The sequence below is a fragment of the Seriola aureovittata genome, chromosome 17 (genome assembly GCF_021018895.1).
Source record: "Seriola aureovittata isolate HTS-2021-v1 ecotype China chromosome 17, ASM2101889v1, whole genome shotgun sequence".
NCBI lineage: Eukaryota > Metazoa > Chordata > Actinopteri > Carangiformes > Carangidae > Seriola > Seriola aureovittata.
Genome location: NC_079380.1, coordinates 1472713 through 1495000, shown reverse-complemented (window position 1 = coordinate 1495000; position 22288 = coordinate 1472713). Strand labels below are relative to the sequence as shown.

The 22288-nt window shown below is 41.8% G+C and overlaps 1 protein-coding gene across 15 annotated transcripts in view; it reads left to right on the top strand.

The window, feature by feature from the left end:
- The window catches only part of rbfox1 (RNA binding fox-1 homolog 1), a 342107-nt gene that overhangs the window by 261942 nt on the left and 57877 nt on the right, over positions 1-22288 (top strand). For 13 of the 15 annotated variants that reach the window (XR_008830032.1, XR_008830031.1, XR_008830029.1 and 10 more), the window contains 4 exons: positions 5120-5413; positions 16919-17065; positions 17219-17272; positions 19128-19220. Coding sequence is in view for 11 of the 15 variants with exons in the window: in XM_056400638.1 (XP_056256613.1) it covers positions 5120-5413; positions 16919-17065; positions 17219-17272; positions 19128-19220 (588 nt within the window). In the remaining 4 variants the exon portion in view is untranslated. Of the gene's footprint in view, positions 1-117; positions 221-5119; positions 5414-16918; positions 17066-17218; positions 17273-19127; positions 19221-22288 lie in introns of those variants that run through there. The other 2 variants (XM_056400636.1, XM_056400635.1) reach the window with 2 other exon arrangements.

Here is a 22288-nt window from a genome sequence, read left to right as displayed (position 1 = left end):
GCTTTCATTCACAGTGGCACCTCCTCCTCCTCCTCCTCCTCCTCCTTCTGCTCATTCCCCCACTACACACACACACACACACACACACACACACACACACACACACACACACACAAAGCCATCCATAATTGATGCTAGCTGTAGGCAGACACTGGCGGGCTGGACTTTATAGCGCAGCTGGATGTGCATGGAGGAAGGCAGAGGCGAGATGGTAGAGCAGGTACTTTTGAGAATACACACTGTTTTTTCCACCGTCTCTCTTTCTCCCCCTCTCTCTCTCTCTCTCTCTCTCTCCTCATTGTCACTTCTGAACTCGCTCTCTCGCTCCACACTGTTTGTGCTGTGACTGCAGAAGGCAGCATGCTGCATGCTCCTTTTGTGGGCTGTGTGTGTGTGTGTGTGTGTGTGTGCGTATGCGTGTTTAGTACGCAGGTCTGCATGCTCTGTTTATGTGGGTGTTGGTGTGTGTGCATGCAGCTCTTTCTTTTCTACCTCATCTTTTAATCTTCATCTATATCAGACGCAGGCAGGAGTCGATGAATTTACGCATTAGAGAGAGAGGGAGAGAGAGAGAGAGGGAGAGGAGTGTTTGGAAATGAAGCCAAGGAACCCTGCAAACTGGAAAAGGTTTGTTGTGTTTGTTCGGCGGTGAGAGGACAGGAGCGAGGAATCCCATTTTCCAAGTCTGTTTTAATACGATACTCAAAGGTTGTATGTAAACTGAATAAGTTGCATCGCTGTCGTCCCTCCCACTGCTCATATTCAGACTCTGCTGTAAACAATGGAGGACGAAATCTCCCAAAGTTCAGCTGAAGCTTCAGGCTTCACCAGTCTGACTTAGACAAATCAAGTGGGTATTCTCCTACATTTCAGTCCTTCTTTCCTCTTTCTATTTCCCTCACACCATCCTCTCTGAACTGGGGAGTACTTCCTGGTAGTCACATATGGGTTTGTTGCCAGTTTTACGATGAAGTCAGTTTGTTTTTGGCCTTACCTGAACCTGAACTGTACCTCTGGTCCAACCATGCGTGCTATGGGTGACACTGTTTGTCAGTGACACAGAAAACAGCAGCAATAAACCTACAAATGACTGTCGGATGAAGACACTCTCTTCCTTTACCTCATGTTAGACTGAGACAATAGCTCTTTTCCGACCAATCGTTTTGTTTTGTTGTTAGGTGACATCTAGAGTTCGTAGTAATTACGACAGGAGCAAAGGAGTGACGTAGTCATGTGAGGAGGTTGGGTCAACAAAACACAGGAACATGACACATGAGAGCGGTGATTTATTCATAGCATTGTTATTATTGTAACCATGACAACAAAGATAATCTAATCTTAAGGAAGTACTTATTTTAATCACAATTTCTGTGCCTAAAACTAAGCCATGACCGTTTATTGTCGTAACTATGACAACAAAAGTGCAGTACACCACTGTTGGTACACTCCACATGTTTATTATAATATCCATGATAACCAAGGTCCGGTACTTTCTGTTTAATGAGACACTCCTATGGGTCGTATCAGAGAGTTGGAACAAACGCTGTGATGGTTGTTCAGGTTGGACGATTGGTTGATCTTTTACTGATCTTAACTAAGTAGTTTTTCTTAGCAGAAAAAGTTCCCAAACCTCCCAACCTCTGATGCTTACTGAAACCCCAAACAAGCCAGAAAGCTCAGAGGGGCATTATAAGAGAAGTTAAAGGGAATTTTTGTTCCAAAACTCACCTGTGGTCATGAGATTTGCGTAGTGACTGAAAGAATGAGTTCCCGAGTACAAGTGGCTGCAGTGGGTTTCCTCCGTAGGGTGTCTGGGCTCAGCCTCAGAGATAGGGTGAGGAGCACTGAAATCTGGAGGGAGTTTGGAGTAGAGCCACTACTCCTTCATGTCAAAAGGAACCAGTTGAGGTGGTCCAGGCATCTGATAAGGATGCTTCCCGGGCGCCTTCCTCTTGGAGGTGTTCTGGGCACATCCAACTGGGAGGAGACCCATGGGTAGACCTAGAACTCACTGGAGGGATTACATATCCCATCTGGCCTGGGAACACCTCGGGATCCCCCAGGGGGAGCTGGAAAACGTTTCTGGAGAGAGAGATGTCTGGAATACCCTGCTTAGCCTGCTGCCACCACGACCCAAGCCCGGACAAGCGAAAGAAAACAGATGGATGGATTTTGCTGTTTAGTTTGAAGGACTTGTTTGCAGTTTCAAGTTTGTCAATTAAGCTATAAAACAAAATGCAGTTAAAATGGAATAAGGTTTCTCCAGGATCAGAATATAGGACTGACAGAGTAGTCAGTGTCAGAGAAAACATAAAAGGATGCAACATCCATATTGTTGGGGAATGAACACTTAGGAGCAATTAAATATATATGTATATTCAAATGAAGTGAAAGAAATGCCCCGACGAACACCTCAACACCCATTAAAATGTTCCATCTATTTTTTTAAACTTGTAGCTGTGGTGGGGGTTAACTGCTGGAACTTTTTCTTGTAAGTGTATCCCTCCGCCCAATACCTCTGGGCAGTGTCTCTGACCTTAGTGCTTGTTGCCAGGGTCACAGGTTTTGCTCTAGTATAACTCCCCACAACCACGAATTGTTGTTTGTCTTAACAGCTCAAGTGGGGATAAGACAAACAACAGAAACAATTTGTGTTGTTTTTTTTTTTCACTTCTCATAGCATGTCTACGACCTGTTTGACCTCCTGATTTCCCTCAGTGAATCAAGTAAACAAGTCTTTGCCAAAAATGTATTTTTCTGAAGTCCTTCGGAAGCTCACAATTTAAACATACACTGTAAATATATAGTGTAAATATACAATTACAATCGATCTCAGTGTTGTTTATTACATTTTGTATTTTATATTTCGGCAACGTCGTATTTCTAAAACCTTCATGCCAATAAAGCACCTTTGAATTAGAATTTAATACAAAATTATGCTCCCCACTGCTTTGCATGCATTATATCATCCTGCATTATAGGCAGAACAAAAACCAAAGGAAGGTGTGGACATGCAAGGATGCATAGTCTGGAGTTCTAGCTGTAGTAAGTGTTGAGACCTGTGAATGGTGGCCTCTCCTGAAATAGGTCAGACGGGGGTGGGGGGGTGATCAGAGGATCAACCCTGGGTAGAAAACAAAGGTGTTGTAAACATCCATCAGAGTTTACAGACTCACCCTCCTGCTTTAACTTTGACCCTCTGTACTTACTGTAATTTTCCTGTCTGATCATGTGACTGCTCCTGTTTCTTGCCCAGTTGAATCTATTTTTAGTGATGTCGTCAAATTCCCAGATCTCATTAATTACTTTGGTGAGTGCTGTGTTGTCAGGACTGATTAACCTAATGGCCAAGTTGTACTAAACAAGGTCCGTCAGTGAAGTTACTGATAGACCTGCAGATCTGACTGTTCCACTGAGTTTCATGGAGAATGCTGACTGAACAAATCTCTCAAGGAAGCGAAGTCAATATTTTATGTGATCAATAGATTTTATGGTGTTCTCAGAAGGAAGATGGAGAGTCAGTCAATGGAGGAGGGGCAAAGTCATTTAGGATTAAAACACAAGAAACAGATTTGAGTCTAATGCGGAATTGTCTTTTGAGAAATGGAGAAATAGTTCATGAAAAGATTAAACATGCAGAGAGACATCTTATTCTGAGGAAGAGAAATTCCTCCTCTCTTCTCTCTCTCTCTCTGTGTGCACTTATTCAGAATTTAAATTGTATTCCTTGAGTCGCCTGTGAGTGTGTGTATGTGTGTGTGTGTGTGTGTGTGTGTGTGTGTGTGTGTGCAGCACTTTGCCACGTAAAGCATATTTCAGCCTTCTAAATGTGGTTCTCATTACACAGCAGAGCATTTAGCCAAGACTCACTGTCTGCACCACCCCCCACCCCCACCCCCCTCTCTCTGTTTCTTTTTCCTGCATATGGCTACACCTCTCTCTCTCTCTCTCTCTCTGAAATATAAATGTCCCACAGGAGTCGCCTCTCTCACATACACACACATACTTACTCACTACACTAAGTGTTTTGGGAGCACATTCACTTTCTATCCTCAAAAATGTGTCCACCATTTTTTGTGACTCACAGCTCCAGTCAGCTGAGATGTTTCATACACATGAAAATCTATAAAAAACACAAAGTTGTTTGGCCTGGACGAGTTCATTGTACATTAGCAGCCATTCTCTGCACAATACACACGGTGTTTACCTGTGTTTAAGTGTATTAAAGGAGGTATTTGTAAGTTTTGCTATTGCTACGTAGCTAATGTTAGCATAGACAGCTGTTTGCTTAAGATGACTGCCCATCATCTTTGTTTTATTTAAGATAAATGACTAGCAGTCACACAAGGCTTCAGTATTCAGTCCAAAAGTGTTGGTTGTAATGAAAAACAGTCTGGTAATGTTCTTTAAGTCTTGCCAGCTGCAGGAATGTGAATCATAATTGGATTGTGATGATATTCTTGCTGACACTGCCAAAAATGGGCCACCAGGGCCAACAACTACAGGAATTCATCCTCTGGGGACAGGGATCTGGGATCCACAGCAAACATAAATCCAGAAATTTATTTCACAAATTGCAGTCAGGTAGAAATTTTGGATAAAAAGTGACAACTAAAGACTATCATCTGGGGACCAATGCTATTCCTAGCAAATTCCAATGAAATCTAAACAATAGGAAAGAAAATATTTTGCTCTAGAACAGTGGCTCCCAACCTGTGCCGTGAAGGTATTGCAAGTGGGCAGACAAACGTTGCGATGCGTCATCTAGGACTGAAGAAAGTCACAAACTGCATGGCAGTTCATTCAATAATTGTCAAGACATTTCAATGTGTTAGAAGAATGTCAACCAGCTAGTGGCGCTAGACAAAGAGTAGGGGGATCACCAAAGTCAATATGATTTATCCTCTGGGGATGCCAAATGTACAAAATTCAATGTTAATCCATTCGAATGTGGTGGTGATATTTCAGTCTGGACCAAAGTGGCCAACCAACCAACATCGCCTTCCTTAGAACAGTCTGAATGGAATTTAAGACAGTCAAAACAGGACGGGAGCAAAATCTACAAGGATGGTCTGTTGAAGTTGTCTAAATTAAAAAGTGCATGTCTTTGTTCCTACAGGGTAACCAGGACACCGCGGCACCCCCGGACCCATCCATGGCTCAGGCTTACCCATCAGCCCAGTTCGCCCCCCCTCCCCAGAACGGCATTCCTGCTGAGTTCACAGCTTCACACCCCCATCCACATCCACACTCCCACCCACATCCACACCAGCACCCAGCAGCACCACAGGACTACACCGGTGTCCAGGCCTCCGTCAGCGAGCATCCACTCAACATGTACCAGTCCTCGCAGAGCCACAGTGAGCAGGGCGGGTCAGACGCCGGCAGTCAGACGGTCACCGGCACAGCCACAGTAAGGCATTGTGGGAGAAGCTGGTGTTAAAGTTGGGAATAGCTGGGTTTCAGTAGTAGTAGTTTCTCCCATTTCTTAACAAGCAGCCACTGCATTGGTTTGTACAAATGGATTACAAGCTAAGATGTGATGTCCCTAACTTGTAAGTTGCTTTGGATAAAAGTGTCTGCCAAATGTGTCAATGTAAATGTAATGCATGGGTAAAAGTCTGTGGTCTTAAGACCTAGGAATGTGAGACTGGACCACAACTTGCAGATAGAGGGGTGTAAAACTGAATCAAGGACAGGGGGTTCTAGGACTGGACCATGACCTGGAGTCACAGGGTTGTAGGACTGGATCATGACTAGGGCAGTAGAACTGGACAATGACCTGAAGGTACAGTTTGTACCATTACTTGAAGGTATAGGTGGCAGGACCAGATCATGACCCAAAGATACAGAGTTGTAGACTTAGATTATGACCAGAAGGTGTGGGATCATAATCCATCTATAAATTTATGTTCTAAAGTAATTTTTTCACATTCTTCTTCTTCAGATTTATTTTAGTCATGCTGATGCAACAATTTGGCATCAGTGAATAACATCAATGTTTAAAGTATATATTTTTTGGGCTTTTTATGCCTTTATTCGATAGTACAGTAGAGAGACAGGAAATGGGGAGGCAGAGAGTGGGGGAATGACATGCAGCAAAGGCCGTCCGATGCTGGACTCAAACCGGTCCCTGACATTGAGAGAGACTGTCAAAATGTATTATTGTTTGCTTCTCATTCATTGAGAAGGAAGAGGATACTTACATTTTCGTTCACACCTGTAGTTTGGTTCAGTTCGTCAAGACCTCGGGAAAAAAAAGTAATCAAGGCCTTTAAGGGCAATAATTATACTAACTGTTCATATGGACCCATTTTTGACACTGATCCTCTGATCCTCAGATGGATTTAATGGTAGTGTAACTTTTGAATGCTGGCTAAATTCACATATCTTCTATCACAACATCCTTTGGCTGGTTGTGTACACACCACAAACAAACTGCATCAGAGTCCAGTTGGATTCAGAAAGATACCCAGATCTTCAGGTCGTGGAGGGTTGGTCTACACCAAACCAAGTGAGCAATTCCACCACAGTTTTTTCTAAACCATAGCAAACAGTTTTGATGTGGAACCTCCCCAAGTGGACAACTACAGTGAAAGCTGATGTTGATGTAGTCCCACAAATTCTTGGCTCCTAAAAACCTCAGACTCTTTTAAATTTGCTGTGAAAGCACATCGTCTTTCGAAAAGTTTCACAATTAACAAAGTTAATTGTACACAGTTTTTCGACTTCGAATTTACTTCATCAAACGTGTCTTGGTGCACCATTGTTCATTGAGAAGTATGACATGGTGAATGTTTAGATGATGATGATTGGATTGTGGTGTTCAAAGGTGAAAGGTCAAGGTCACTGTGACCTCATATCCGTCCATATCTTGTGAACGTGTTATATCAGGAATGCCTGGAAGGGAATGTCATACATCAGGCACAAGCGTCCACTAGGATTCAAGGATGAACTGATTAGAATGGCCATAACTCAAGAATTCATCTGCTAATTATGACACAATTAAAAAAAAAAAAAAAAATGTCTATGAGGATAAAATTAAGTTATGACATTTAATATACAAAAGTTCAAAGGTCAAAGGTCAACTTCACTGTGACATCATAACATTGTGCTAAAACATTTCTGGTCATTATTCAACATTGTAGCTCAGGGACTGAAGGAGAGATTGTGACCATGACTACAACTTGACTGGTTGGCGGAGGCATAAAACTGTGAGACGGTAAATCTAGTTGAGCTATTGTTCTAATAGAATTCATATGATTTTTAATGCTGCATATACAAGTGCAGCCTTGCAGGCAACAAAAAATCCTGCTAGTCATTGGTCTCTGCATTTATAACTCTGTTCATTTTCATAAATATTTATGACACCACTGGCCTTAAGTGTCATAAAGATGGGTATTATTTTGCATAGTAATATTGTGTTTCCACAGCACTGCAAAAAAAGTGCTTAATTTTCTTTCTCTTTCTCAACTGGACTTTGAAACTCAATTCACACATGAAATATTGATCTGAATATAAGATGAAGCTCAGTGCATATCTGGGAAGAACCTTAATTATAAAATATTGACTTACTGCAACGTGTTGATATCTGTATGTAGCAAACAGCTGTCATTGGTCATTCAATCTGACAACAATCTGACATGTAGGGGGAAAGATTAAAAATACATTTCATCTGTATATTAATTACAGGTACACTTCAATTACCAAATCACTTAAGAAATGATGATGAAAAAGTGTTTCCTTACTGTTCTTAATACAAAATATAAAACATTGTGTTAACTTGAGGAACAAAGTTTGTGGTGCAGTGTGAGTGAAATGTCAAAAATTAGATTTACTGCTGAGGAACTCAGGAGGATATAACCATGAATTGGGAGAAGGAACTCACCATTGGTAACAAAATGTTACCAATCTACCAATTCAAATATCAATGTTTATGAGCTGCCCTATCTAACAGCTAGCCAATCTTCTCATTCAGATGACAGCTAGCTAGTTTCTCTTTCTGCTCAGGGTTTGTTGCTATTAGCAGATTATATACCATATCTGCCCAGTTATAGCTTAGAATTAGCCAATCACAGTTGTCTTCATCAATTACTGGGCCAAAATGGAATCTGAAGATAGCTACTTTAAACTACAAGTGATGATGATCTGTTCCAGATCTGACACCTGCTGGAGATAACAGATGCCTGTGGTCACTGTGTCCTTGTCATTCTTCTGTAGCCTGGGGGCAGACCTCCTCTAGCTGTGGAGGAAAAACCTTGTTTTCCTTGAGAGAGTTAACTTCACCACTGTCTCTCAGACAGTCATTGCTTGCTTTAACCAGAGTCAGTTGAGAGAGGAGAGGGTACACTCACAATCACTTCCTGTATCTGTGTCTCGAGGGTTTCTCCACCTCCGGCCCCTTCAGGAGACCAGCAGCAGGTCTGAGTCTGTTCACTCCAATGGGAGAAGTGAACCTGATCACACATTATGATTCTTTTGCCTCATAATCACTGAAATAAATGTTGGATCAATTTTTCACAAGCCACAAATCTTCAGGACATTCTGACATTAAAATGCCATTTTTCAGACGGATCAGGAGAAAATGAACTTTATTGGAGACCTGTCTCTGTCTCAGCAACAAACTCACTGCTGCAAAAGTTTAGAGCGACCCATAGGTGAAACGATGAATTAAAACTGAAATAAAACTTATATAACACTATAATTGCTATTATTATTAAAGTGTTTTTGGAGGGAAAACAGAGAGTATGAGACTGAGCAGTAAAATCAGGTGTAAATTCAAACTGTATCTAGTGTTGTATTGTATTGTTGTTATGTTTGGACATGAACAAACAATCATGACCACGCCCACTTAGGAGACAGGAAGTGTTTAGCATTTGCTTTCATTGGTGCTGCATGTAATGCGTCGTCTTCTGTTATACAGCATCTCTGCTTTAACTCTTAGAACATCAACTTCAGCGATGTGTCAGCTTTTTTCCAACACCAACCACATCACGTGCCTGGCACATCTCTGCAACTTGATGCTAGATATTTTCCATGACACCTTTAAGGACTTCAATCGCCCCAGTGTCACCTGGAGCTGTAGGCCTTCATGCAGGCTCTTGGCTTGGCTTCTGTCATGTCACTTTTGCTGTCCCGGTCAGATGGGGCTCCTGGATTGATGCTGTAAGATACCTGAAGGAGAACTTTGACATATACATGACTTTATACCCACAAAGGCTTTTGTGTTAAGGCAATCTTCATTGTTGAAGATCTTGGCCACCCTCTCCAAACCGCAAGACACGTCCAGACCGTCCTCTGCCACGATCCATGGAGATTTGAATGACCTCTGACCTTGTTTGACCGTTTTTTGAGGGCCCTTTTCCATGAGGCCATGGCTGCATGTTCTGCAAAGCTACAGGCTGAGATGGAGAGGAATCCAAATCCACTCTAGTGTTTGATCCAGCAAAGGAGACTGGGTGTAGAGAGAACATTGAGGATTATGTCCAGACCATACCTGCCCATATCCAGGTGCACCGCTACCTCCACCTCCCTACTACCTTATGTGTAGATGTAGACTCTTCTCTCATCTGTTCTCTTACTGTAGGCCTACTCACTATTGATTTGTTCACTTACTTTTCACTAAATGAAGTTTGTAGGACAATATGCACTTGGATATGTGGATATTTTTAATATCCAAAGACTTTGCATTATTTTAGAGCATCTGACAAAGTCTTATATTTCCGTATCATGTTTTCACCTTTGCCGTTTGGTCAAATTGAGGTCAAGCGCCATCCCAGTTATTTAAGGCAACTCAAAAGAAAATATCAGCATTTTTGCCCTTCCTGTCTTCTCTCATCTGCACCGTGATGACTGGACCGTAAGGGGACACCGATCACAGTATTATAGTAAAAAATCAACCTGAAAGTAGAGCTGGAATATCACATTTCCAGTTCTTCCTCATTCCTTGAAAACTGAGTGCTGAGAATGTTGTATGATGATGATTTCCTGGCTGAAACCCACAAGTTATTCAAGCAGAGGAGAGAGTGAGACAACAAAAGCACGTTGGCAGCAAGAAGAAGGCATACTGTACATCTGGAAGTCTCATCAGGTCCGTCTGCTCCACTCCTTCCCCCACATCATCAAGCCTTCCTCTCACTACTTTGTTCCCTCTTGTTGTCCTCCTTTTTCTTCAGCTATGTGCTCTCTGCCTCTGGGTCTGTTTCTCTCACTCCACCATGTTTCAGCTCTTTGCCCCAACTTTGAATTTCAGCCCCAAAATATCGTGATGTAGGGGGAACTGAAGTTTACTGCAGCCTCATGCTCTGTTCTTGGTGACAGGAAGTGGAACCTTTCTTGGTCGTCCGCTGTTGTAGTGCATCCACCTCAAGACTGAACGTGTTGTTCACTCTGAAGCTTTTCTGCTCAGCACGTTTGTAAAGAGTGGTTATCTGAGTAACTGTAGCCCTTCTGTCCAACAACTCCTCCAACCTCAACAACCACACAGGCCGTTTACTTCAACCCTCTGATACGACCCATAGGAGTGTCACCTCAAATAGTGCCCCTACAATGGAAGGAGCAAGACCTACAAGACCTTGTTGTCATGGTTACAATAATAAACACATAGACTATATGGACAGCAGCGTACATATCTTTGTCGCCATGGTTACTACAATAACAGTCATGGCTTGGTTAGGTTCATGTAAAAATCGTGATTTGGGTTAAAAGAAGTACTTCCTCGACATTACGCAGTCTTTGTTGTCATGGTTACTACAATAACAGTCATGGCTCGGTTAGGTTCATGTAAAAAACATGATTTGGGTTAAAAGAAGTACTTCCTCGACATTACGCAGTCTTTGTTGTCATGGTTACAATATAAAAAGCTACTTTGATATGGGAATCAAACACCAGATTCCGGTGTTATGTTGAGCCATCCACAACCACAACCTCCTCCTGACGTGGACTTTGTCTCTCTCTATTCTATATCACCTGACTTCTTCCTTTGCTCCTGTCATAATTACTACGACCACTAAATGTCGCCTAGCAACAAAACGTAATCAATAACCTGACCCATACCAGCCTTGATTTTTACAGGAGGACAGTGTCTTGGATGCTATTGTTGTTGCTCCAATCCAAAGCACAAAGTCACTGAGATACTGATATTTGATGTGAATTTGATGTTATCTGAAGCTCCTCACCTGACTCTACTGCTGCAACATGATTGGCTGATTGGATAATTGCATGAGCAAGCAGGTGTACAGGTGTTCTTAAAAAGGTGCTCAGTGAGCAGCTGGAGTTAGTTTCAGCCCTGGAGTTTAACTCCATGGTATGATTTATTTGTGTAAAAGTAACTGGATGACTCTGCTGTAATTAGTTACTTTACAAGTAATCACATCTCCTGCTTTCCCACATGGTATTATTAAGTGTTGATGTCATTTATTTGTTAATTAAAGAACACAATGAACTTTGATGTTAATGACGTGCTGAGGGCTCTTACATTTTATTCTACAATTCCCACATTACTACTGATGCTGCACCAATTCCACCTCCCAAACTCATGCTGTTTTACCCTCACTTGTGAACAAGACCTCGAGACACGTTATGTATTATCTAATTATATATCACTAAAAAAACAAAAAAACAGATCTTTGTTTTCCCTTCTTCTCTCTCCTGTTGATAATCTCATGACCCTGAGGATTATTCAGGACTCCCCCTGGATGGGCCCAGCCCCTCTGCTTGGAAACACTGGACTAAACTACCTAGTTAAAACTAGCTCCACTTCAAGCAGCGCCAACAGTAAAATGCTGCTTATAAAGCAACGCATCAATTAACAATATTTTCACATCATAAAACATCACAGAGACCATTTGTCTTTAGAACAGGTGCATTCACTTTTGGAGTTCTATTGTTACTTTAACTTAAGTAAATAATCTACTTCTTCCACCACTAACTGTTGGTGAAAGTGTATAATTAAGGCTACGGTAATAGCCTTGTAGTAAAGACTTTAAAGTTTCTCTCCAGACATGTTTTAAACTCTGTAAAAATCCTCTGCTATGATTTATATTTAGTTTAACATGGTTTTCACACTTTAAACTGGATCTAAAGCTCATCTAATCTTACTTCCTGATTGAGAAATCTGGATCAGGCCTTTAGCCCCGCCCACCACCCACTTGCTCTAGTCAGACCCAGACTCAGAGGAGGAGTCTGTTGAGACCAGAATCAGAGACTAGCAGACGTATCAGAAAAGTCAGCGTAGTTAGCATCTTTTACCTGTTTATGTTGTTTGTTAGCTTGTAACTGGCAGTGGCTGACACAGTGTTAGCAGTTGTGCTAATGCTAACTCTGGCTCTCTGTACTGACAAGTTTTCAGGTTTATTTAGTCCCGCCCCCTATCCCCATAAGTTTACAGGATTTGTTCCTTAGGTTTGTGACGTATGAAACCCTGGCTGTCTGAATCTGTTTTTATGAGACTGTCATTGGTTCACTGCAGTTCAAGGTGGAAACACTCAGTCATGGTGTTGATGATTATTTCACTCATCATATGTCTTGTGTTATATAAAAACATCATATGGATGTTAACAAGGTGAAACACTGGATTTTAACTTTAAAGACACATCTCCTGCTTTCCTACATAGTATGATTAACTGTTGATGCCCTGTATTAGACTCAATACTCACCTTGGAAGGGTTATAACATAATGTGCTTAGCACCATTGCATTTAATTCTGCATTTGTAACACTAGCTGGACGCTGCAGCTGACCAGGTCCTGGTGTTCCCAATGACCGATGAAAATAATGTCATGCGACAAGCTGAGGCTAGATTGCTTATCTATACTAAATCTTGTCTTAAGTCTAATTTTGTCAAACTCCAGAATGATTTAGAGAGTGGTGTTCTTCCTCAACAGCGTCATAAACACAAGGATACAGATATGCAGATGTTTTCAGAGCTTTATTTAACGGTGTGGCCAACCATCCTCACGAAGCTCCAGCTGAATCAATATACAACTTCAGTTCACCTGGATAAAATTGTGGCCCGTGTAATTTGAAAACTGCACTATTACCTTTTCAGCCATAACTAGCCACATGCTAATGTAAATCTACTTTTACTTTACTTCATGATTTAATTCACTTCATAACTAAAGACACAAAGCAAAAATGATAATAGATACAAAGATTCCAGTATATTAGCGGATAGGGTGATAATTCAATACTCTTGTTAATCCCTTTTTAGTATCATCATATTATAATAATAATATGATCAAACTATATTATCATTTTATCAAAGTAAAAATATATTTTTTTTTTAGTTAAAATCCATTAACTTATTTACATTTCTGTCCATATCATTGACTGTAACAGTTCATAAAAAGCATTTAGAAAGGCTGTAGGTATTTAAAAGAACACTGTGCTTGCTGCAAGTATTTAGAAAAAGTGAAGCCAGTTTTGGGAAACACTTATAACGAATGATAAAAGGCTGTAAATGGATGGACTTAGTGTATCTGCATAATATTTAGTGGCTGGGGGTGGGAATCGGGATCTCTCTGCCTCTCTCAGTAGCATGAGTGTGTGTGTGTGCTGAGTGTGTATCCAGGAAGAATGACCTCATCTGGTCGGAGTGTTTATGGAGCAACGTCAGCCTCACTGTGAGCCCCATGCTGTGTGTGGTTAGGGAGGGGGGAAGTAGGAGAGAGAGAGAGAGAAAAGATTTTTATAAACTTGCAGTGAAACCCACATCATATATGACCAAATACACACATATGTCCAAGTGATCACATATTTCCATCCAGACACTCTGCAGTGGCATTTTGTGACACGGAGACAAAGTGTAGGTGAAAAGAAAGGTTCATTCTCCCCAGAGGATGAACCCTCTCCATATTTGGACCAAACGTTTCTGCATTTCATAGGGAATGAACTCATCTTATTTTAATGATCCCACTGCCTCAACTCTGGAGCCGCCGTCAGAACAAACTGTACTGGAAAGAAAAATATCAAGAAAATCTAAACTCAGGGTCCATTTACTGTGGTTTTTTCCAAAGCTTGGTCCGTTGTGTCAACTCAAGTCAATTTTTCTTTATCAGAAGGCACTTTTCAAATAGAGCAGGTCTAGAAAGTACTCTTAATAACATTATTTACAGAGACCCAACAATTCCCAACATGAGCTAACACTTGGCAACAGTGGCAAGAAAAAAAACCTCCTTGAGAGTGTTACTACTGCAGTGAGTTGGTTCAACCACAAACTGGGTGAAAGCTAAAGTGTCATTAATCACTAGAAAGGCTTAACTTAAAGGTCTGAAATTTGATTTATAAATTAATGCCACACCCCCACCTCGCTCAGTAGCTCCAGCAGCATGTGCATTAGTGTATGCCAAGCGGCAACCTCTGTGGCTGAAAAAAAAAGGGTCAAAACCTGCAGTTCCTCTAATGGCCACTAGAGTCTGGCTCCAACAGTGAGTCAATCCCCATAGACTCCAATGTTAAAATGTCCAACTTTACAGCAGAAATAAACATGTTTACAGTCTGGTACAAAAACTGTTTTGGTCTCTAGAGCTAATTTCCTCCTTCATGACAACTGTTTATATAACTCACCTGTTTACATTTTATTAAGACTTAAAGTTAAGCATAATTGAGGGTGTTGCCTCTTTGAGTGACAAGAGGGTGAGTGTCATGCAAGTCTCGGCTCCACCCACGGAGCCAGATTAGCTGGGAGCTAGGGGGCGGAGTCAGGCACTGCCAAGATGGGGACAGTGGAGCAGCTCACTCTGAGCTTCAAAACTGCTCTTCAGAAACCTGTAGGTGACATCACAGAGGCTACATCCATCTTTATTTACAGTCTATGGTGTAATCAGGTGCAGAAGCTTCATTAAGACGAAGGTTAACATTTGGTTTAATCCATGTTTCACAGAGACCAATCGTTCATCATCAATATTAGAGGCTTTTGTTTCAGTGCTTTCTCTGTTTCTGAACAACAGGTTCTAGGATAAAGAATGACTTTAAATATAGAAAGTTTTTTCTTTAAGCCTTTTCACTACATCGTCTCTTCAGGTTACATTTCCATGTCTTCTTTCCTTCTCTGAGAAGCTGATGTTGGCAATCATCACTGTTTGATATCTCCAATATGTCTGAAACGGCTCTACACTCAGCCCGGCCTCACCTCATATCAGTGTCTGATGCCAAAAGGGATGAGATGAAGATGCTTTGTCTCGCTGTTTGTTTGTTTTATTTCTCCAACGCTCGTGTAGGCGGATGTCGCCGCGGACTCTGCACAGATGGCGGTCGCTGCTGTGTGTGTACAATCCTTTCCATATGTGCTCGTATACACCTAGGCGTTGCGTGGAAGACTTGCAGTCTGCTGGCCTTATGCTGCTTCTTCTTTTCAAGCTCACACACCCACACACGTACACACACACACACAAACACACACACACACACACATATGCAGACTGTATTTTTAGCTGGCCTGGAGCCTGGGACTGGGAGACAGAGATGAGAGGGAAGAATGGAGAACATTGTCTTTCTGCAGGATCATGATTTTAGTATGTTACACGTGGATATGGCAGCAGTTTCTCATGCTCACTTTTATTATTCAACCAAAGAAGAAACACAGTCACACCTCAAATTATGTCAGTTATGTCACACACTCTTCTTTGACTTGTCAGAGAGGTGTCACTCTGATTTAATTCTAATCTTTTGAGGCCAGTTTTTGGTGTTGTGGGTGTTACCCTCCCCTGTCACTGTGTGTGCATATTACAGTAACTCATGAACAAGACTTGTCCATAAATTAAAGTCAAGAAAGAGACACATCGACAATTTGTGTAACACACACATGCACACACACACACACTCGCGTAACAGGAGACTGTTGAATCCTCTGTTGTGTTTCACAGCTGTTGATCTCACTCACACTGAGAACTAAAGGACAAACACTGCTAATTGCGGATACTGTGCACGTGTGTGCACGAGCATCTCTTATGTCTGTGTTTTTGTGTATAGAATTCTGTCCCGTTAAGACTCATTACGTGGTTTTGTCTGATTTATAACTTCCCTCTAATTGGTGGTCTCTGTGAAGCTTTAGCTTGACGCTCTACTCAGTTTCCACGTCTTAATCCGCTTCACAAAAAGCCACAGGACCACTCGGTAAAGCTGAGCTGTTTACTTCAACACGGACGAAAAAAAGGTTATTAACTAATTAACAAAAATTGAGAGAGAGAGAGCGAGAGGTGTGGCTCACTCTCAGGGACCAATTTCATCACATGCAGTTACACAGAGCACACACACACACACACACACACACACACACAGGGGAGAAGGAGTGAGCTGCCAGCTGCCGTAAATACAGGTAAAACGGATCGGAAAAGGCATGTTCACCCAGGTGTTGTGTTTACAGCTGGTAAATACCTGTGTCTACTACAGAGTCATTTTACGTGTGAAATGCTGATTGTACTCTTCTCCATATGAGACAAAAGCCCGATGTTAGAGGGTTTTTTTGATAGTGTTATGTTTTAAAATCAATCTGCACATTCATGTAGACACACAATGCGCTAGCGAGGAGTGAACATGACTTCCCCACGTTGTGTTTACTTTACTTTACTTTTCCATCTCAGTGTCCTCACTGTCAGGTCGTACATGCTGACGACTGGAAACTCTCCCAGCTGACGCTCCACTGACAAGGGGCACAAAGACTCCACAGGGGGAGGGAGGGGCTCTGTCTTTTGTTCCATCAGCACTTTGCTCTGACCACGCCATTTAAAAGACACTGGTTCCTGCACAGCTCCGACCGGGGTTCAATACCCAAAAAAACTTCTAAGGTTTAATTATGTACTGAAGAGCGTTTGAGCAGTGATGCAACTGGTAATGATGGGAAAAAAATGTGCCAATAAATGTTTGACTGTGTCATTTTAAATAATGTCAAGTGTCAATGTCTTTTGTTCTGTTTTTTCCAGCAGACAGATGATGCGGCGCAGACGGACAGTCAGCCGCCAACACAGACCGTACCTGAAAGCACAGACAGCAAGGCCCAGCCCAAGAGACTTCATGTCTCCAACATCCCCTTCAGGTTCAGAGACCCAGACCTCAGGCAAATGTTCGGCGTAAGTGCGACAATATCTGACATACATACATACACAAGTGTGGGTTGAAAAAAAAAACTGTTGTGTTTTAATTTTCTGCCAAATTGAAAAAAAATATCAAGTGATTTAAAAATGAACGACCCAGCATTTCTGCTTTTGCTTGTTTCTTTACAGCAATTTGGCAAAATCTTAGATGTGGAAATCATCTTCAACGAACGCGGTTCGAAGGTACATGGTGTTTCTGTTCTATTTCACTTTTACTTAAATGCTTCTGCTTCTTTGTGTTTGTTTAAAGTCTCACTACTGGATCAACATAACATAATAAAAATCAGGCCTTTCTCAGTACAGTCTCTGCAAAGGTTGAAGTAATGTTTGGAGTTCGAACTTTGCAATGTACAGTACATCTCAACATACCTGTGCGGTATAGCCAGAGTTCATATTGTGCAGCAGACTTCATCTACAAGGCCAGTTCCCGAAATAACTAAACTCTGCCCTGCTCATAGAAATAATAATATGAAATCTAACTATTCTAAAACCATGTATGATAACCATTTCTCACAAGGATGGTCTCAAAGCATCAGCTGACTGGGCAGTACAAGAACATCTGGACTTCCGTAAACTTGGCTACATGCTGATTTTGAGTTGGGACTGTATTTGCTCCGTGACTTATGACTTTCATAAGTCCATGATAACACAAGTACAGACCGGACTGTGTTATTGAGGAGGCCCATTATTTTACCACAACAAAACACTGCGCTGCAGCACAACAGGATCTCTGCAGCCAATGATACACTCAGTGATAAATCACATTATTTAGGGACAATGAGATTTTGATATTGATGAAAATGTTGCAGATTGATGTTCAAAGTTAATCAAGTATATAAATAAGGTTTCCACATTAACAAGCCAGAGAGTCATGGCTGATCAATAGTGGTTTATTGAAATGTCCTCCGTAGAACAACAGGCTTCTTTTACACTGAGCCACACTGGTGTTCGTCAGAGATGAAGCTCCTTTTTAAAGTCCTTAAGCTCCTGAGATTTTTAGAATAAGACTATTTGCTGTTTATGAGTTCTTTGAATTTGGCCGATGTGCTGAGCTTCCTGTTATAACTTAGTCTTTTTTTTTTTTTTCACTTCACTCTTTTGGTGGATTTAATTTCCTCTATAATGACTTCATCAGAGGAATCTATTTGCCGTACCACCTTGCAGTATGGGAGCATAGCAGCAGATGATTTATGTCCAACTACATTGTTTGCGATTGTCATAAAGCTCCTGCTACAAAAGCAGACATTTATTACTGAGCCATGTTATTAACCCTTGAGGCCTGAGTGTAATGGGACAGTGTAGGTAATGAATGGGAGAAAATAGCGGAGGCTTCAATTCCAATGACTCACAGTTGTGAATAAATGTCTTACGCAGTATTTCAATTTGTTCACTGTTCACATTCTTCAGATATTCAGGATTAGGTTAGGTTTCAGCCAGTAAAATCTACCTTTACCATATAAGAATGGGAAGCTTCTCTTTGTCCGCCTCTGTCTGAAATCTGCCTAAACAGTTACCCAGTGTAGTATAAACAGACCTGTGCACACATCCATGTCTGTGTCCAATTTAGAGTGTGCTTGATCAGTAAAGTATCAATCTTGACGATTCTCATTTTGTTGTCTTCGGCGACACCCATGGCCGTACACGGAAATTGCAGGTTTGTTTTCGAACCACAAACTTTGTCTTAGTGACTCATGTTCCTTGTGATTTTGCTTGTGAGTCATCAATGGGTCATACGCTCAGTCATACCCTCATTGGATTTAAAAAAAAACTGCATATGTGTCATGCTAGAATTGAAAAGCTTGACAGGCTTAGCAACTGTTCCTAAGGGGGCGGGGCTTTGTGCAGAGTCAATTTGCTTTTTTTTTTTTCAGACCTGTGTAATATTATTGGATATCGGTTAATATAGGATCATAAAGCTGAAAATGTTGTTATTCGATGTGCTCCTATTGACGCAAGCCACTGTTCACTGTAATGTTGAATATGATATGTGCAAAAATAATGTGCATGTTGTTCTTGCCTCTCTCCATCCTGCATGCAGGGTTTTGGGTTCGTAACGTTCGAGCATAGCGTGGACGCCGACAGGGCCAGAGAGAAATTACATGGCACCGTGGTAGAAGGTCGTAAAATAGAGGTGCATGTTCTCAAATATTTCTCTGGACTTCCTCCTTCTTCCCTGTCCTCCTTTTACCTCTTTTTGTGTGAACATGTGTGTTTGTGTGTTTGTGTTTGTGTGCGTGAGCGTTTGACAGTCTACTGCCCCACACTCCATCTTGCCATCTTTCTCATGACATCAAACTGAGTCTCATCATTTCCCTTTCCTTGTGCAGTCTCATTAACCCAAACACAAATAAATATCAACATGTGACTAGTTCAACATTATTGTATGTGAGAGACTTTGCTTGTTTTATTTTTTGTTTGTTTACTATTTTGTTCCTTTTTCCTATTTTACTTGATTTTGTACTGTCAAGGAAATTGGCCTTGCCAAAGATTTAGAAGTGGAAATCCACTGTAGACAGCCCTAATAGACAGACATTCAGTATTTGTGTTTATAAAGGTGCAAAGATTGCTTTGGATTTTGGTCATGAATGTTCAAAAGCAAAGATGTTTTTTTTTTAATATGCGAGGAGCTTTTTCCAAAGAAAAAAAAGTCCTCAAATCTTACTTATCCATGGACAGAGGAAGTACTTAGGAATTTGAAGACACCTGGAGAGCGAAATGCAAGGTTCACAACTGACCTGATTCAGGAGCATGACATTACTTAAGTGCTATTTCACTTTCTTGTGTCCCCTCAATGGAGTAGACACAAGACGCCATCGGCCTTGAAGCATAACTCTGTCCATTTTTGATCTGAGTTTCAACAGAAAGTTGTTAATACCTTAAATTATGACTGGTGTAGATCACTTTCTACCAAATACCCAGTAGAGTCCATATCATCCACATTCCAACTGTGGACCATGGAGTCTGGACCATGTGGGATTTACTACATGGACGACACTTTGGAAGGGAATCACGTGAGTTCCTGATGGTTGGGCAGAATTGGCACTGAGCAGTAGAACAGGCTGGGGCTTTGAAGAGTTATTAAACCTACAAGTGCTTTAATGGACCACTTTGCTCCCATCTATTGCATTGCAGTTACAATCTCCCATCGGTCACCAGGCCATGCCCCCACCTGTTGTAACTACACATATAAAATCTTTTATTTCTATGATTGTACCCTGAAAATAATAGTATCCGGGTCACCTCCATCCATCCATCCATTCATCCATCTACTTTTAATCAATTATCTAGGTCACAGTAGCAACACGCTAAGCAAGGTAGCCAAGAAGTTCTCCAGCTCTTCCTGGGGAATTTTGAGGTATTTCCACAGCAGATGGGGTATGTAATCCCTCCAGTGTGTTCTGTGTCTTCTCTGGGGTGTCCCAGTTGGACCTCCCCAGGATACCTACACAGGAAGGAGGGAAGGCCAGGACGAATCCTAATCAGTTCATCAGAGTTCCAAAGCATGTTAATTAGCTCCTCTTAATGCAAAGGGGTAGTGGTTCTACTCTGAGCTCCTTATGAATATTCTCACTCTGTTTCTAAGGGTGAGCCCAGAGCTCGCAACTGTAAGGTTTGAGGTGTGGATTGGACAATGGACAGGTTTGTATCAGGCGCAGCTCTGTTTTCACCACAACAGTCTGATACATCATCTGCATGTTGATCTCAGTTGATTTTACGCTCTATCTTAGATGATGAGACCCCGAGTTATTCAAATTCCTGCCATATTTATTAAGCAAGCAGATAGCATTGCAGATAACCTGCCATGTGTGGTGCATATCTTGCAACATCAATCTCAAGCAGAATAAATAATCCAACCAGCAGTTCCTGCAAAATATAATAAGCCTGGAGTTCTGTACAGTGTACCTTCTGGTACATGTCTTTTCGAGAAAGGTTATCCCTAGACACAAGTAATCCACCAACTAACCTCAGCAGGTCTTACATGCTAAAAGAGACTAGACTGTAGCTCATCTTAAGTGAATCCTTTATGACACACTGTAGAGATTTAGAAAGGCAACTGGACTTGCTTGAGGTTCTTTAAAACGTTTCACCTCTAATCCGAAAGGCTTCGTCGGTTCACTTTCCTGCACTTTACTGACATGAAGTCAAATTAATTACATTTTACACAGCCTCCAAAAGTTTGACATTCATGTTTTCAGGGTAACCCAGATATAATATACAATGCTAAAAATTCAAGGGAACACTTCAGATCTTGATTAACTTATTATTCAAGTTGAAAATCTTATTGATGTACATTGTTTAATTTTTTGATAACAAAATGACATAACACTGGTCAATGGAAACCAAAATCATCAACACACTGAGGGCAGGATTCCCAATCACACCCAAAATCAAAGTAAGAAATTGAAATCACAGGCTGATCCAACTTGCGTGAATTTCATCATGGCAACTCATAATGTGACTCAGTAGTGTGTATGGCCCCCGCGTGGCTGTATGCACTCCTGGCAACGTCTGGACATGCTCATTGATGGTGTCCTGAGGGATCTCCTTCCAGACTTGGAGCACCTGGACAGTCACATAAGTGCTCAATTGGATTTAGGTCAGGGGAACATGAGGGCCAGTCAATGGCATAAATGCCTTCATCATCCAGGAACTGCCTACACACTGGCCACATGAGGCCGGGCATTGTCCTGCACCAGGAAGAACCCAGGGCAACTGCACCAGCATAAGGTCTGACAATCACTCTGAGGATTTCATCCCAGTCCCTAACAGCAGTCATGGTACCGCTGGCTGTGACATGGAGGACTGTGTGACCCTACAAGGATCTGCCTCCCCAGACCATCACTGACCCACCGCCAAACCGGTCATACTGGATGATGTTACAGGCAGCATAATGTTCACTACAGCGTCTCCAGACTCTTTCACGCCTGTCACATGTGTTCAGTGTGAACCTGCTCTCATCTGTGAAGAGAACGGGGCGCCAATGGCAGACACCAATTCTGGTGTTCTCTGCGAATCGAGCTGCAGGGTGCTGGGTTGTGAGCACAGGTCCCACTAGAGGACGTCAGACCCTCATGGAGTCTGTTTCTGACAGTTTGGTCAGAAACATGAACACCAGTATCCTGCTGGAGGTCATGTTGTAGGGCTCTGGCAGTGCTCCTCCTGTTCCTCCTCACACAGAGGAGCAGGTACCAGTCCTTC